The sequence below is a fragment of the Lontra canadensis genome, unplaced genomic scaffold, assembly GCF_010015895.1.
Source record: "Lontra canadensis isolate GAN:19392208 unplaced genomic scaffold, GSC_riverotter_1.0 scaffold86, whole genome shotgun sequence".
Lineage (NCBI taxonomy): Eukaryota > Metazoa > Chordata > Mammalia > Carnivora > Mustelidae > Lontra > Lontra canadensis.
Window position 1 is genome coordinate 87,263 of NW_022631080.1, and position 16,828 is coordinate 104,090.

At 35.7% G+C, this 16,828-nt stretch overlaps 1 protein-coding gene across 1 annotated transcript in view; it reads left to right on the forward strand.

Annotated features, from left to right (window-relative positions):
• The first annotated feature begins 262 nt into the window (after positions 1-262).
• The window catches only part of LOC116882648 (transmembrane protein 138-like), a 32,832-nt gene continuing 16,266 nt past the window's right edge, over positions 263-16,828 (forward strand). Inside the window, 4 exon segments of the mRNA XM_032883170.1 lie at positions 263-323; positions 326-456; positions 635-785; positions 818-907. Of these exon segments, the coding sequence (XP_032739061.1) occupies positions 263-323; positions 326-456; positions 635-785; positions 818-907 (433 nt within the window).

A 16,828-nucleotide genomic window follows, 5' to 3' on the forward strand; every position in this document is an offset into this window, starting at 1 on the left:
GGAGGACCACCAGCTAGCACACCTCAGGCGGAGCCTGCAACTGCCATCTACTTCCCGGATTTAAAACCAGTCTCTGGAAACCAGGATAGCATCCCTGTGACAACCAATGTAGGGGGTCTTTGAATCCCCTGTCTTAGAGCTAGGGAAACAGCTCTGATTCTGATGCACTAGTGCTTCTCCCTCACTGCTAGGGAGAAATCTAGGTGCTGTTTTCTGCAAAAATGTGGAACGTGCACCTGGGGGCCAAATTGAACAAAATGAGATGCTCCAGACCAGTGACTATTGCCTGGTGTTCTCCCTGCAGTTCCTGCTACTGTCCTAGGATCTGTTAATTCCTTTGCAGAACTACTCCAAATGGCTCCTATCATCCTGGTGTTTCTCATTATCCAGGATACCGCAATTCTCTTCAACATCAGCATCATTTTCCTCCTGTTCTCCAACACCTATGTCTTCCAGGCTGGCCTGGGCTGTCGTCTTCTGACGGACACAGGAGAAGAATGAGGCACAAACAAGTCAGCTGTAAGACAATGGAGCAGGGGGGGGCGACAGTCCTTTCTACTGTCATCCCCCCAGCTCCCTTGCTCTTGCAACCAAAGTCGTTGTGCCTCATTCTTCTCCCATGCGCCATCAGGAGGCGGCACTGGGCAACTCTGTATTCCGTAAGTTCAAAGGGACCACCCTCCTCAAAGCTATGTTCTTCGCCCCCAGCATCTTCCTTCATGTCTGGGTCATGACTTTACACTGGAAAAATTCCCAACTGCTTTGTCAGGAGAAAGAGACTTTCTGTATTCTGGAGACTAGCATGGCAGTGTTAGAGGTTACTTCTGCAAATGGACAGCTGTGAGACTGGGTGATCCTCACTTCTACCAGGACTCTTTATGCCTGCACAAGTTCACCAACGCCAAAGGTAACCAATTCTTGCTACATTGGTGGGTGATCCTCACTTCTACCAGGACTCTTTATGCCTGCACAAGTTCACCAACGCCAAAGGTAACCAATTCTTGCTACATTGGTGGATGCTTTTCCTTCCTCATAGAGGCTACATTTGTGCCTCTGTGGGATAGGATTGGCCCTATGCACAGCAAACAGTTTAACTTACCTAGAACAGGCCTCAGGCCACTTGTGTTGAGCAGTTAAGAAGACAGATTAAAGTGTTTTAGCACATTAAAGTGTTTCCCAGCATAGATCTCAGTACATAAGGGTCCCAGCCTCCCCCCGAGTTCCTCCCCCATTCCTTTCTGCTCTCCACCCCTTTCCTCATGCAAGGCTGAGGCTTCATCCTGGGGAAGCTGTCATTTTGCCTGGTACAGGAGGGTCTCCTGGTACCTGCTTTCTTTGCACCAAACACTAATTAATGATGAAGGTTGCAAAGAGTGACATTTTAAGCTCCTGACAGATCACACTGAAGACATTTAGATTTTATGCCCAAGGCCCTTTTTAAAATGTTTACACTTTTTAAAAATAGGAAATAAATTGAATTCTTTTTCCATAAAAAATTTGCTTATTGAAAAATCAGTATTAAAACTCTGAAGCCTAAGGGTTCATGGATAAACTAAAGTTAGAGTCATCTGTATATAAGTCTCATCTTCTTAAAGTGGTTTTATTTTTATGTTAACATTTAGTGACCATAAAATTCTTAGAGTTCAGATGTTAATAGACTAGATGTATATATTGATAAATACAAAAGTATATCCCCTGTTGAATTTAACTGACCTACATTTTATACATTTGTATAGAATTTTAGATGATTTTAAGAAATATCAAAAGTATGTGTACACACACATAAGCACATGTTTGAACATATGCATGCACATGTGTGTGTTGTATGGACAGAAGGTATACCCTAGTGTATTTGTGCTGTTTCTCAAAACAAAGCTTGGGCATAAACCTCAGTTCCTGATAGACCTTCTTTGCAATCCTTTTTTGCAATCCTTTTTTTCTTATCAGTATAATATTTGTTCTGTGACTATGACCTTGGCACATTAATCAGATACTGTTTCTTTTTTTTTTTTTTTCCCAAAGATTTTATTTGACAGAGAGAGATCACAAGTAGGCAGAGAAGCAGGCGGGGTGGGGGAGCAGGCTCCCTGCCAAGCAGAGAGCCTGATGTGGGGCTTGATCCCAGGAACCTGACATCATGACCTGAGCCGAAGGCAGAGGCTTAACCTACTGAGCCACCCAGGTGCCCTCAGATACTGTTTCTTACACAGTATACCATTCACCCATCAAGCGCTTGCTAAATAAAACTAATATAAATTAATCCATGGTAATTTTCATTATTTATTAATATATTATTATGGCGGGGGAGCCTGAGTAACAGAGTAAATTGGTTTTGGTCAAAGTTTTGGAAAATGCACTTTAACCCAAGTGAAAAATATTTTACTGCTCAAATTTCAGATATGTGGCCTGTCCATCAACAAGTATTTTATATATAGGAGTCTTCTCATTTTTTATCCCCCAGTAAAGTTAACCATGATATTTAGGTGTCATGCATGTCATGTACATATACTTTTACATACATATTATGTAACAGCAGGTATTTTTGTATAATTTTAATTTGCATCTCACACACACACACTCCACACACATGAAATAACAGCACTAAAAAATGTAAGAACTAGCTTTCATGTTTTCCTAACCTGAGATTTACATCCTTGCATTTTTAGGGATCATGAGACAGCTTCACAGAAGGTATTGGCTTGTGTTTTTTTGTCTTTTTTAAAAATTAAAAAAAAAAAGATTTATTTATGTATTTGAGAGTCAGAGGGCAAGCAAGCAAGCACACAGAGGGAGAAGGAGAAGCAGACTCCTCACTGAGCAAGGAGCCCGATGCAGGGCTGGATCCCAGGACCTCGAGATCATGACTTGAGTGGAAGACAGTTGCTTAACCAACTGATCTTGAGTTCACCCAGATTTGTGTTTAAAAGTAAAAGTCTAAACATTGCAACATGCAGATAAAAAATTACAATTGTTAGGTTTATTTGAAATTATTGAGTGTCACTATCTTTGGGTCAAATAGACTGAAATGCAGTTTTCTAGGAATATTTCTACCAAAAATATAACGCTACATAGATGGGTAGAAAATATTTAATAGAATTGCTCTGAGTAATACTTTCTGGAAAAAAACAAGTGAAGGTCACTTCTCTAGTACACACATTATTTCATTAATTTAGATAAAATACTGTGTGCCCCGCTACACTTTAAAAAAAAAAAAAAACAGAATTTTAGATGATGCATATACTCAGGAAATGGCCCAAATCATTCTTTGCTGACAGAGAAAAGTTTTAAGTTACTACCTACTATTGAACTAAGATTTGATATTAGTGAAACAACAGATTTCATTTTCAAGCATGCCCAAGATCAGAGGAAGGTAAGTCAGCCCATTCAATGATTTTTGTTTAGCTCCTCAAATACTTTGACTCTACTACATTTTGGAGCTAAACATCCCCTCTTTCAACCCAGCTTGGGCTTTGAGAATCTCGAAATATTGTGCTAAGAAGGATTGAGAAATATATTCAAATCATATTAAATATGCATTTTAGGGTAGATATACTATCATTCTAAATATACATAAACATTCATGATAAAAGTCTAGGAAGATATAGATCAAAAATTCACACTGAGTATAGCCGTACTGTGATTATAGAAGTGTTTTCCTTTTTTGGTTGTTAAAAATGTTCTAAAATACAGAAAGATTATTACTACACAAAAAAAAAAATCAAAAACTGTCTTAAAACCTTATATTCAATCTCAAAATTATGATTTTATTTTTTAAGTAACCTCTACACAGTATACCATTTGTCTGTTCCAGTTGTTCTATCATCTATCATTGAAAAAAACTCTTATTCTGGAAATATTACCATCTTGACATCCATGTTTTTCTTCCTCATTATTTTTAATGGTTATTGTCTTTTTGACTTTTTAAAGCTCAATTTCTGCCCCATTTATAATAACTACATTAATAGATCATTTTATTACTAAATAATTTACATTTTTTTTATTCACTCACTTCTTTTTATTTAAACTTTATTTTTTCAGTGTTCCAAGATTCATTGTTTAGTACCACACCCGGTGCTCCACACAATACATGCCCTCTTTAATACCCACCACCAGCTCACCCAACCCTCCACCACCCCCCCAACCCTCAGTTTGTTTCTCAGAGTCAACAGTCTCTCGTGGTTTGTCTCCCCCTCCGATTTCCCCCAACTCCCTTCTGTTCTCCTTCTCCCAATGTCCTCAATGTTATTCCTTATGCTCCACAAGTAAGCAAAATCATATAATAATTGACTCTCTCTGCTTGACTTATTTCACTCGCATAATCTCTTCCAGTCCTGTCCATGTTGATACAAAAGTTGAGTATTCAACTTTTCTGATGGAGGCATAATACTCCATAGTATATATGGACCACATCTTCTTTATCCATTCATCCGTTGAAGGGCATCTTGGCTCTTTTCACAGTTTGGCGACCATGTCCATTGCTGCTATGAACATTGGGGTACAGATGGCCCTTCTTTTCATTATATCTGTATCTTTGGGGTAAATACCCAGTAGTGCAATTGCAGGGTCATAGGGAAGCTCTATTTTTAATTTCTTAAGGAATCTCCACACTGTTTTCCAAAGTGGCTGCACCAACTTGCATTCCCACAAACAGTGTAAGAGGGCTCCCCTTTCTCCACATCCTCTCCAACACACGTTGCTTACTTTCTTGTTAATTTTGGCCATTCTAACTGGTGTAAGGTGGTATCTCAAGGTGGCTTTGATTTGAATCTCCATGGTGGCTAATGATGATGAACATTTTTTCATATGTCTAGTAGCCACTTCTCCAAAGAAGACATACAAATGGCTAACAGACACAGTCACTTCCTTTTTATCTTACATTCTTTTCCTCTCATCTCTGTTCTTTCCTTATGAATTTTTGCTTGAATTTAATGAATTTGTGTTCTATTATGAACTTAAATAACATAAAAATGAATTTAAGTTTTTGTTTAAATTCTAGCTAGTTAACATATAGTGTAATATTACTTGCAGGTGTACAATATAGCGATTCAACACTTCTGTAAGATACCCTGTGCTCATCATGACAAGTGCCCTCCTTAATCCTCATCACCTATCTCACCCATCTCCACTCATAATCATCCATTTTTCTCTGTCATTAAGAGTCTGTCTCTTGGTCTTTCTCTCGCTCTCTCTCTCTCTCCTTTTCTTTTATCACTTGATTTTTTAAAAGATTTTATTTATTTGACAGAGATCATAAGTAGGCAGAGAGGCAGGCATAGAGACCCCATCCATTTTTTTCAAAGAAATGGAACAAATAATCCTAAAATTTATATGGAACCAGAAAAGACCACGAATAGCCAAAGGAATATTGAAAAAGAAAGCCAAAGTAGGTGGCATCACAATTCCGGACTTCAAGCTTTATTAAAAAGCTGTCATCATCAAGACAGCATGGTACTGGCACAAAAACAGACACATAGATCAATGGAACAGAATAGAGAGTCCAGAAATAGACCCTCAACTCTATGGTCAACTCATCTTCGACAAAGCAGGAAAGAATGTCCAATGGAAAAAAGACAGCCTCTTCAATAAATGGTGTTGGGAAAATTGGATAGCCACATGCAGAAAAATGAAATTGGATCATCTCCTTACACCACACACGAAAATAGACTCAAAATGGATGAAGGACCTCATTGTGAGAAAGGAATCCATCAAAATCCTTGAGGAGAACACAGGCAGCAACCTCTTTGACCTCAGCCACAGCAACATCTTCCTAGGAACATCGCCAAAGGCAAGGGAAGCAAGGGCAAAAATGAACTATTGGGATTTTATCAAGATCAAAAGCTTTTGCACAGCAAAGGAAACAGTTAACAAAACCAAAAGACAACTGACAGAATGGGAGAAGATATTTGCAAACGACATATCAGATAAAGGGCTAGTGTCCAGAATCTATAAAGAACTTAGCAAACTCAACACCCAAAGAACAAATAATCCAATCAAGAAATGGGCAGAAGACATGAACAGACATTTCTGCAAAGAAGACATCCAGATGGCCAACAGACACATGAAAAAGTGCTCCATATCACTCGGCATCAGGGAAATACAAATCAAAACCACAATGAGATACCACCTCACACCAGTCAGAATGGCTAAAATGAACAAGTCAGGAAATGACAGATGCTGGCGAGGATGCGGAGAAAGGGGAACCCTCCTACACTGTTGGTGGGAATGCAAGCTGGTGCAACCACTCTGGAAAACAGCATGGAGGTTCCTCAAAATGTTGAAAATAGAACTACCCTATGACCCAGCAATTGCACTGCTGGGTATTTACCCTAAAGATACAAACGTAGTGATCCGAAGGGGCACGTGCACCCGAATGTTTATAGCAGCAATGTCTACAATAGCCAAACTATGGAAAGAACCTAGATGTCCATCAAGAGATGAATGGATAAAGAAGATGTGGTATATATACACAATGGAATACTATGCAGCCATCAAAAGAAATGAAATCTTGCCATTTGCGACGACATGGATGGAACTAGAGGGTATCATGCTTAGCGAAATAAGTCAATCGGAGAAAGACAACTATCATATGATCTCCCTGATATGAGGGAGAGGAGATGCAACATGGGGGGTTAAGGGGGTAGGAAAAGAGCAAATGAAGCAAGATGGGATTGAGAGGGAGATAAACTATAGGTGACTCTTAATCTCACAAAACAAACTGAGGGTTGCTGGGGGGAGGGGGGTTGGGAGAGGGGGTGGAGTTATGGACATTGGGTAGGGTATGTGCTATGGTGAGTGCTGTGAAGTGTGTAAACCTGGCAATTTACAGACCTGTACCCCTGGGGAAAAAATATATGTTTATAAAATAAATAAAATTAATTAATTAAAAAAAAAAGAAAAACCTGTATTTCTCAGTATACATGTTACATGGTCCTTTCCTTTTTCTTCTTCCATTTCCAACAGTTTGCTCAAGGAAACTGTAATTTGGGGGACAGAGTTAGGGGTGACTAAAATACCCACGGTGGGTATTTTAGCACAAGTACTAATACACTGATTTTCACAGTAGTTTCAAGTACAACAAATTAAGACCAGATTTCCAAGTGCCATTTAAAAATAGTACCAGGCTAGTAAAGAATCACTAAAGAGTGCCACTTAAGACTCAGTAATTATTTCAAGACAGATAATACTCAAGATCATAGTTATTTTATGCTATTAGAAGATAGAGCTGTGAACACAAAAAAGTAACAAGTCCCCTGCTAGATGAGATCCATGGTGGATTTAACCTTTAACAGAGATGTGAGAGAAGGAAGAAACCTCCTTAAATGCTGTTAAGAGGAAAACAGCTGAAATTTAAACATGGAAAATGACTGTCTGTCCCTGGATTTGAAGCAGGAGAAGTAAGGGTCACTTGTCAAGGGACAGCAAGGGGGCTGGTAGAGTAAGGATGTATGTAGAGGAACAGGAGAAAGTTAACAGGTGGCTGAAACTTACACTATACATCAGGCACTCTATCCTTCAGTCCCAGATGAGTAACTCGGCAGACGAAACAGTTTCATTTTTATGGGAAACAATTTTTATCAGTTTTTTATAAAGTATCTCACATTTAATGAAGTATTAAGAAATGTGAAAACATTACTATCATAATAATGCTATCAGTCCCAGAAATGTCCAGATGTTGGAATTATCAGAAATGGATTAAGGTAATTATGATTAACATGTTAAATAAGAAGCAAGCAACATGAGGGAATAAATAATGCTTTTCAATAAAGAGACAGAAATTTTCAAAAGCACTGAATGGAAATGCTATGATAAAAAAAAACTCATATTAGGCATTAAATTTATTTTGGGGAGCTTTCAAGAGAACTGTAAATAGAAGATAAAGATCAATGAATGCATACATTTTAGACAAATGTGGAAGAATTTATCTCCAGCAGACCTGCTAAATAAAGTCTGTTAAAAGAATTTTAGACTGAAGAGAAACGATGCCATATAGAAAACTAATTCTGGGGGCACCTGGGTGGCTCAGTGGGTTAAGTCTCTGCCTTCGGCTCAGGTCATGATCTCAGGGTCCTGGGATCTGGCCCCACATCAGGCTCTCTGCTCAACAGGGAGCCTGCTTCTTCCCACTCTCTCTGCCTGCCTCTCTGCCTACTTGGGATCTCTGTTAAATAAATAAATAAAATATTAAAAAAAAACTAATTCTGAATAGATAGCAATGCCTGGAACAATAAATATATGGTAAATACAACAATATAAAAAAAATAAAAACTAAAAACCTCTTCATAAATTAGTAGCTGGCCTCATTAATAGACTTCCTCCAGTCTTTAATTAGGCAAAGAAAGTCAGTAAAGATACAGCAAATTGGAAGAGCTGTACCATTTTGACTTAATTGATATTTTAAAACATTACACCAAATATTGGTAAATACACATTTCTCTCAAATGTACTGGAAACACTCAGTGATAAAAGCCATATGCTGAGCCATAAAACAGGTCACATTTTGTTAGAATTTGTACAGAATTTGTTCTGTACCACAGCAGTATTCAATTCTAAATCACTAAGTAGTATAAATCTAGAAAATTTCCACATGCTTGAAGATTATACAATCTATTTCTAATAGATCATGGGTCTAAAAATAAACTCAAAAATAATTGATTAAAACACAACTTATTAAAAGTTGTCTCATAAGCTAATCAGTGTTTAGATTTATAACATTAAATGCAATAAAGAAAAAGGAAAAAGGAGTCCACTCTAGGACATAAACTTACACATTAGTTGAGGAACGCCTAGCCGGTTCAGTGGGTGGAGCATGAGACACTTGTGAGTTCAAACCCCATAATGGCTGTTGAGATTACTTAAAAAAAAAATCTTAAAGAAGCTAGTTGAACAAAATAATCCCAAAGTCAAAGTTGTCAACATTAAAAAACCTCTTCTACATATTTAATTTATTCCATTAAATTTAAAGGAGAAATATTATATGCTAAATGCAAATGGCAAATGCACTTGAGAAAATGCAATATACATTCATGATAAAATTGCTCAGTAAATTAAGAATACTAGTAAATTTTCTCAACCTCAAAAATTAAATCTCAAAAACAAAATTGAAACCAAAAGCTATGGCTGATACCACAATTAATGCTGAAATACAGACCACCTTATGCATGATCAGGAACAAGTCAACATGTTTCAGTCTTACCATGGAAATTAAACAGTGTATCCAAGATCATATAGCTAGTTCAGTAAGTCAATAGTCCTCAAGTCAAATTATACCAGAAAATAATATTTGAATAGCTAAGAAAATAAGAACCAGAGTGGTATTTTGAAAATAAGATATTACAAAAACCAAACAACCACCACAATAAGCCACATAAGGAATAATCATTTAAGGCTCTCATTCTCATGTTTTCCATATATATAGATAAATACACACACACACACACACACACACACACGTATCTCCAACTCTTGTCAAAATCAATATTATCTGAGGTTTTCAAAATTAAATGCAGCAGCTGATCTCTATTTTCAGTGTGATGTCTCTACTATCAGGAAACTATGGTACATATGTGGGGTTTCTAATTCATCTGTAATGCTTTCTCAGAACTTTCAGAGTCACGGAAGAGAGGGGATTTCACAGTCTTGGCTTCAAAGAGGACCATAAAAATAGTTGTTGATCCATTTATTAAAGTATGTTGTACTCTTAGAAATTGCTTAAGAAATTAAATGATATATTTCAAACTGCAATATTTGGAGAAAATAAGGAAACAATGTAACTCATAACGAAATTAAGTTTGGGGATATTATACAGATTTATAGATTATGGCTTTATATAAGACAATCAGATGGTTATTGGTAGCGCATAAACATGAAAACTTTCTTATGTTGAGTAGTAGCACTGTCATCTTTTAGTCACATAAAACAAATATTTTCCAAACTCTGTTACATCTCTAACTTATAATAATTATTTGTTTCCATGACTCGTTTCATATTCTTTTGTCCACTCCCAAGGAAAACTCATAGGGGACTGTTCTTCTACTTGGCCTCAGAGCTGAACACAGTTTCTAACTCAATATAGGAGTTTTGAATTTAATTAAATTGGATTTTAAGGATAAAGCAGACATCCCTAAATTCTAGAGAGAGCAGAACAGGACTCTTAGGATCAAAGGTAAGAACATGGACCAACTAGAAAAGCCAATGCATGGGAAGGATTTGGACATGATAGTGTTTAAAGAAAAAAAACTCTGAAAAACACTGTAGTACCCAATTACAGAAAACAAAAACAAAACAAAAACAATTTGTTCAGCACAATGGAATATTTTAGTAGTGAAAACATAATGTTAACCTTTCGCACGACAACTATTTATATACACATAAATCCGTTATTCATGAAGAAAAATTTGGAAAAAAATTGACTTGAATATCTATATAGAGGTCTCCTTCTGCTGTTGAAAACATGACTATTTTGAGATTGCATTGAGTAAATCCTCAGGGGTTACTCAACAATCTTCAAGTGAACTATTACATTTTGGATTATAGGGAATAGGGACAAATTACCTTCTCTTAGAATGGAGCAATGGTATAGTAACTTGTAAATGGATTTAAGTAGCAATGGTGTAGCACTGAAGATTTATATAAAAGTTTCAAGTATGGATCAATATTTTTTGAAACTAAAAGGTAATATGTTGCCTCTTAAATTCTACCAAGTCTTACTTTTGTTAGTCTTAACCAGAAATATCAGTATTCAAAGCATAGACTGTACATTTCCAAATTTTGACATTAATTAGGCTGAAGACATTTTTTTCACTGACAGGTTTGAACTTTTTGGATAAGCATGGAATTAAATTTCATTAATATAAAACAGAGTGAAATTATTTCCCTCTTGGAGAACGAATGAATTTTATAAATTTCCTTTAAAAGTTTTTATTAATAATACCAACCATCCACATACCCACCTTTTTACTAAAATCATTCTATAATGTAAGAACTCTGAGGTTAGAACTGTGTTTTTATTTTTGTCTGATAGATACATACATATTATAGTAATAGGTAATCTCCAAAAAAGTCAATATAGAACACAAGAAGGGCTATTCATTTAGTATTCCTTAATTGGAAGAAAAATCCTCATGCATAGAAATCAATACAATTTAAGTTTAGCCCCTGCATATACTAGTACCATATTAACAAAATTAAACACAAATTTTGGTAAGAAAAGTTAAAGTTATATTTATTTGGTCACTTAATCAAAAATTTTACACATCTACCATTTGTTCTTAAAGTCATGGTGAATGGGTGTGGTGCATAAACAATGAATCTTGAAACACTGAAAAAAAAAACTAAAAAAAAAAAAAAAAGGTTTTTGTCCTCTAAAAGATTTTAATCTATATAAGGATATCAGAGGATATGTAAATCTTGGAGGTGAAAACAAATGAAAATAAAATCAATCGTCAGAATGTGTGATGCAGAGCAGAAGGAAACATTAGTATTTCCTTTGTATCTTAAATGTCACGATACAAATCAGGAAGCCAGATGCAGTGATATTTTCTAAAATTCAAGGTGATCCACATGCTTTTTATGATCACACATAGTCTGGTTTCTGGATTTATTGTCTTCTCAAACTAATGAAGAAGTTAATAACAGTATTTCTTTGAAGAATGTTTTAATTTCTTGTATTGCTATTTAAGTGACTAATAGAAGTATAAACCAGGTAAAATTACATAGTTAATGCATAATAAATTTCAAAATAAGTCAGTGTAATAAAAAATACTAGCTGTATTATCCAAAGTCCTAGGTTTTTCTTCATCTTTCCTCGGAGCTAGAAAATTACTATAATTCTGAGTCTAGAAATTTGGTCTAACTTACATTATGAAGATCAGATGTGCCCAGTGTGATAGCACTTTTTAATGACAAAAAATGCACAGTATACATAAAATATTGGGAAGGTTATATTTTCTGTAGAGAAGTAACAGTTTTAATGGTTCTTTGTCCCTCATCCTGTATTACACAACTTCTTTTCTGCTGCAGAAATCAAGCAAATTCTCCATGAATTACAAAAATAACATTTATTTTTAACTCATGTGAACTCTGCTGGATGGTTGTAGCTCAGAAAGTTGGTTCAATTTTTCTAGGCTCTGTTAATTTGACCAATTTATAGGAAATTTGAAATGGGATGCCCATATGAAAATATTCCCTAAGAACTAAATTAATGCATGTATATTATGAGTGAATTTTATAAACATGCTTTCTTTTGTGTTCTCTTTGCCCAAGAGAGCACTGTAAGTAGCAAAATGTTATTCACTGTCCTTCTCAAACTAATCTCTTATGATTTTATAAACAGTCACAAATTTCCATGCTGATTGTTTTAGAAAATGTTTTCTTTCAGTGAGTCCCTGATTGCCAACAGTTAGACTCCTTTTTGAATTCAACTTCTTATAGTCATTAATAAGATGAAATTAGTAATATATCCCCTGCAGTATTAACATTCTGTCTCAAACTTGTTCTCCCAAAGCAGCTTCACAAGGTGTATTTTCTACCTCCTGCTTTAACCAGGTTAACAATTTTCACTTCGCCAAAACAAACTGTGGACCACTATTTTTTCAGTTTTCTTTAACAATAAAATTTATAAGCCTCTAGTCAGGTTACCAAATTTTAAAAAATTACAAGAGAAGACACAAATTACAAATATCAGAAGTTGGAAGTGACCATCACTACTGATCCCATGAACATTGCAACGTTAGTAAATGAATATTATTAACAACTCCATGCCCACAAATTTGATAACTTGATGAAATAGAACATTCCCTCAAAGTCAAAATATAAAGAAACTCACACAAGAACATGTAGAATCTGAATAGATCTCTATTAAAACAAATTCAGTGATTAACAACCTTCCTAAATGAAATTACCTGTATCAGGTGGCTTCACTAGTGAATTCTGACAAACATTTCAATAATACTGATACCAATTCTCTACAATCTACCCAAAAAATAGCTATCAAACCCTTCCTAAGTCATCCTGTGAGGTCAGTATTACTCCAATAACAACACTGGATGGCAACATGAAAAAAAAAAAACTACAAACCAAGATGTTTCGTGAAAACAGATATAAAAGCCTACAACAAAACATTAGTAAATAAAATCCAACCCTGTCTGAAAACAATTATACACCATGAACGAGTGGGAGGGATTCCAGGTATATAAAGCTGCATCAACATTTTAAAATTATTATCATCCATCACAACATGTTAGACATGAAAAATTGTATCGATACGGAAGCATTATTTGAAAAATGCAAAACAATTAAAAAAACAAAAAACTTCCAACTAGAAATAGAGGGGAAAGTAATCAAGTTGATTTAAATTAAAACTAATATCCTATTTAGTGGTGAGAAATCAGATAATTTCTTCCTAAGTTCATCAACAAGGCAAGGTGATCTCCTTTTGTTACCCTTACTAAGCATTGTACTGGAAGTCCTTGCTAACATAGTAAGAAAAAAAAGTACATAAAAGGTGCTCAGTTGAGAAGAAAAATAAAGGGCAAATGAAAGCACATGAGAAGCTGTTCAACATCTTAGGGCATTAGGGAATTGCAAATTAAAACAACAAGATACCATTGTGCATCTAGAATGATTAAAACCCAAGACACTGAGAAAACCAAAATACCAATGAGAATGTGGAGCCACAGAAACTCTCATTCATTGCTTGCATGAGAGAAAATGGTCTAACAGCTTACATGTAGAATACAGTTTGGAAGTTTTTGTTTTTTTTTTTTTTTTTTACAAAGTTCATCACAATCTTATCACAATATCCATTAGTTACTATTCTAAATATTTACTCAAATGAGTTGAAAACTTATGTTCACACAAAAAGCTGCACATAAAGGTTCTATCACTTCATGCATAATTATAAAATATGGGAAACAACCAAAATGTCAAACATTAGGTGAACAGATAAATTGGTACATCCTAACAATAGAAAATTATTCAGCAATAAAAAGAAACAAACCATCAAGTTTTAAAAAAACAAGGAGAAACATTAAATGTTTATTATGGAGAAGCCTGTCCAAAAAGACTATATACAATATCATTCCAACTAAATGACATTCTTAAAAGACAAATATATGGAGATAGTAAAAAGATAAGTGGTTGCTGGGGATTAGGGCTAAGAGTGAAAGATAAGTAGATAAAGCACAGGAAATTATAGGGTAGAAAATGTTCTATAGCACATTGTAATGAAATATATAGATTATCCTATACATTTATCAAAACTTCCATAGTATACAACATAAAGAGTGAACTCTAACATAAACTATGTACCTTAAGAAATGATAGCATATCAGTAAAGATTCAATTTTAACAAAGGGATCACACTAATGCAGGAAATTGCTAACATAGGAAACTATATGTGGAGGAAGAGGATATACACCAAATTTGTAGTTTCTGCTTCATTTTTCTAGAACCCAGAACTAGTCAAAATATAATCTATTAATTAAAAAAAAAAACCCTCATTTCCAGTCCCAGCTCCACATATAAAAAACTTGGAAATTCCCGCTAAGTTAAACAAAAACACTAAACAAACTGAAAAATCAGTAACTCTTCACGGCTCTCTAAGAGAAGAGGACACAGGCAAGCAAATCAACTGCCCCCAACACTGGAGAGACAAACACAGGAAGACACAGGAGTTACGACTTACCGCAGTAGAGACTCCAGCAGAAACCACCACAAGGAGAACTAGGGTAGGAAAACCCAAAGTGCAGTTGCTGAGTTCCTAGAGGCTCGACACAAGCAACTCAAGAGTTAAATACTCCTGGGAAGAAGAGTCATAAAATGGCCGCCACCAGATTTACCTTCAGGAGCTTGACCAGGTTTCCTCAATAAATAATGGAGAAAACTTACCCCACATGTGTTTCTGTCAGGGGCCGGGAAATATTTGAAGTTGGTCAGTGTACATAATTATTGAGGATGAAATGCTCATGGTTTTTGGAAGTTATTATACTATTCCTTCTACTTTAGTGAATGTTTGAAATTTTTCACAGTAATAAAAACTGATAGAAAGCTAACAAATTTTTCAATAAGAAAAAGAACTAACCAGAGCAAACTGATTTCCCCTTAAAGCCTGCCCTCAAGGAAAACTAACCTGCTGGGGTGTTAGAAGATCCAGCTCACCTGCTGAAAGAAAAATAACCAAGTCCAGCCAGTCTAATTTTCCATGGGAAAGAAGGGAAATAGCCAAGCATAGACCATTCTAGTCATCCTGTACCACCTAAAGGAAAGGGAAAAAAGCAAACAAAACAAAACTGAGAAATGCTTATGAAGTTCATAGTGCAGAAGAGACATACATTAACTAAAAGACTCACTAAAATACCAAGAGGCTTAATCATAGGACTATAGAATAATTCCCCTCTCCTCATACCTCATACTGCAACACCAAAGGTCTATTTATTTTTTTAAAAGATTTTATTTATTTATTTGACACACAAAGAGAGAATACAAGCAGGCAGAGCAGCAAGCAGAGAGAGAAGGAGAAGCAGGCTCTCCACAGAACAGGGAGCCCCATGTGGGGCTCAATCCCAGGACCCTGGCATCATGACCTGAGCTGAAGGAAACCCCTTGACCCACTGAGCCACCCAGGCCCTGCAAAAGTCTATTTATAGCTGGTCGATTTGCCCAGTACATCATGTCTGGCTACCAGGAAAAAACAAAGCATAACAAAAGGGCAAAGAACACAATTTGAAGAGACAGAGCAAGCACCAGAAACAGACATGGTAAGGCTACTGGAATTATCAGACCAGAAATTTAAAACAACTGTAATTAATATTCTAAGGGTTATAATGGATGGAGCAGATAGCATGCAAGGATACATGGGCCATGTGAGCAGAGAAATGGAAATCCTAAGAACCCCAAAGAAATGTTAGAGATAGAAAACACTGTGATAGAAGTGAAGAACACCATTGATGGGCTTGTTAGTAGACTGGACACAGCTGAGGAAAAAATCTCTGCCCTTGAGAATATCTCAATAGGAGCCTCCAAACCTGAGGGGGGAAAAAAACCCTCAAAACAGACACAGTATAATCAGTACCAATAGCATCATGTAGTTCAGGATTGCCTACTAATAAATTCTGTAATTTCCAAAAATTTGATGGAAAAGTTGTCCTCAACATACACACTGAAAAGGAAAGCTATTCAATTTGTTAATTTATAAGATGTTTTACTTGTTTTATTAAAACTGAATACTGAAATGCAACAGATGCAAACATAAAACAATCTTTGTTGTCTTAAAGATAGTGGTAAAGTACAAAAAAGAAAACAAAAGAAAGAAAACAGGAACTATTGGCCAATGGTGCATATTTACTACATAATAACTTCATATTTTCAGTGGAACTAAAATTCTAGACAACCATAAAAAGAATATGTGTGTGTGTGTGGTTTTTTTTTTTTTTTAGATTTTATTTATTGGACAGAGAGAGACAGAGACAGTCAGAGAAGGAACACAAGCAGGGGGAGTGGGAAAGGGAGAAGTAGTCTCTCCGCTGAGCAGGGAGTCCAATGCAGGGTTTCATCCCAGGACCCTGGGATCATGACCTGAGCAGAAGACAGACGCTTAATCAACTGAACCACCCAGGCACCTCTGTGTGTGGTTTTCTGTTAGTAGGTAAAACATGTTAATTTACTGTTCAAAGGATGGGAAAATAACTTAAGAATTTGGAATTGGGAAGAGATATTTATAGTTTAAATTAAAAAAATCACTATGAAAGAAATTTTCATAGAAAAATATAAAATATAAGCATATTAAAATCATCTATTTAAAAGAAGAGACTATTAGAATGTAATGAAAGAG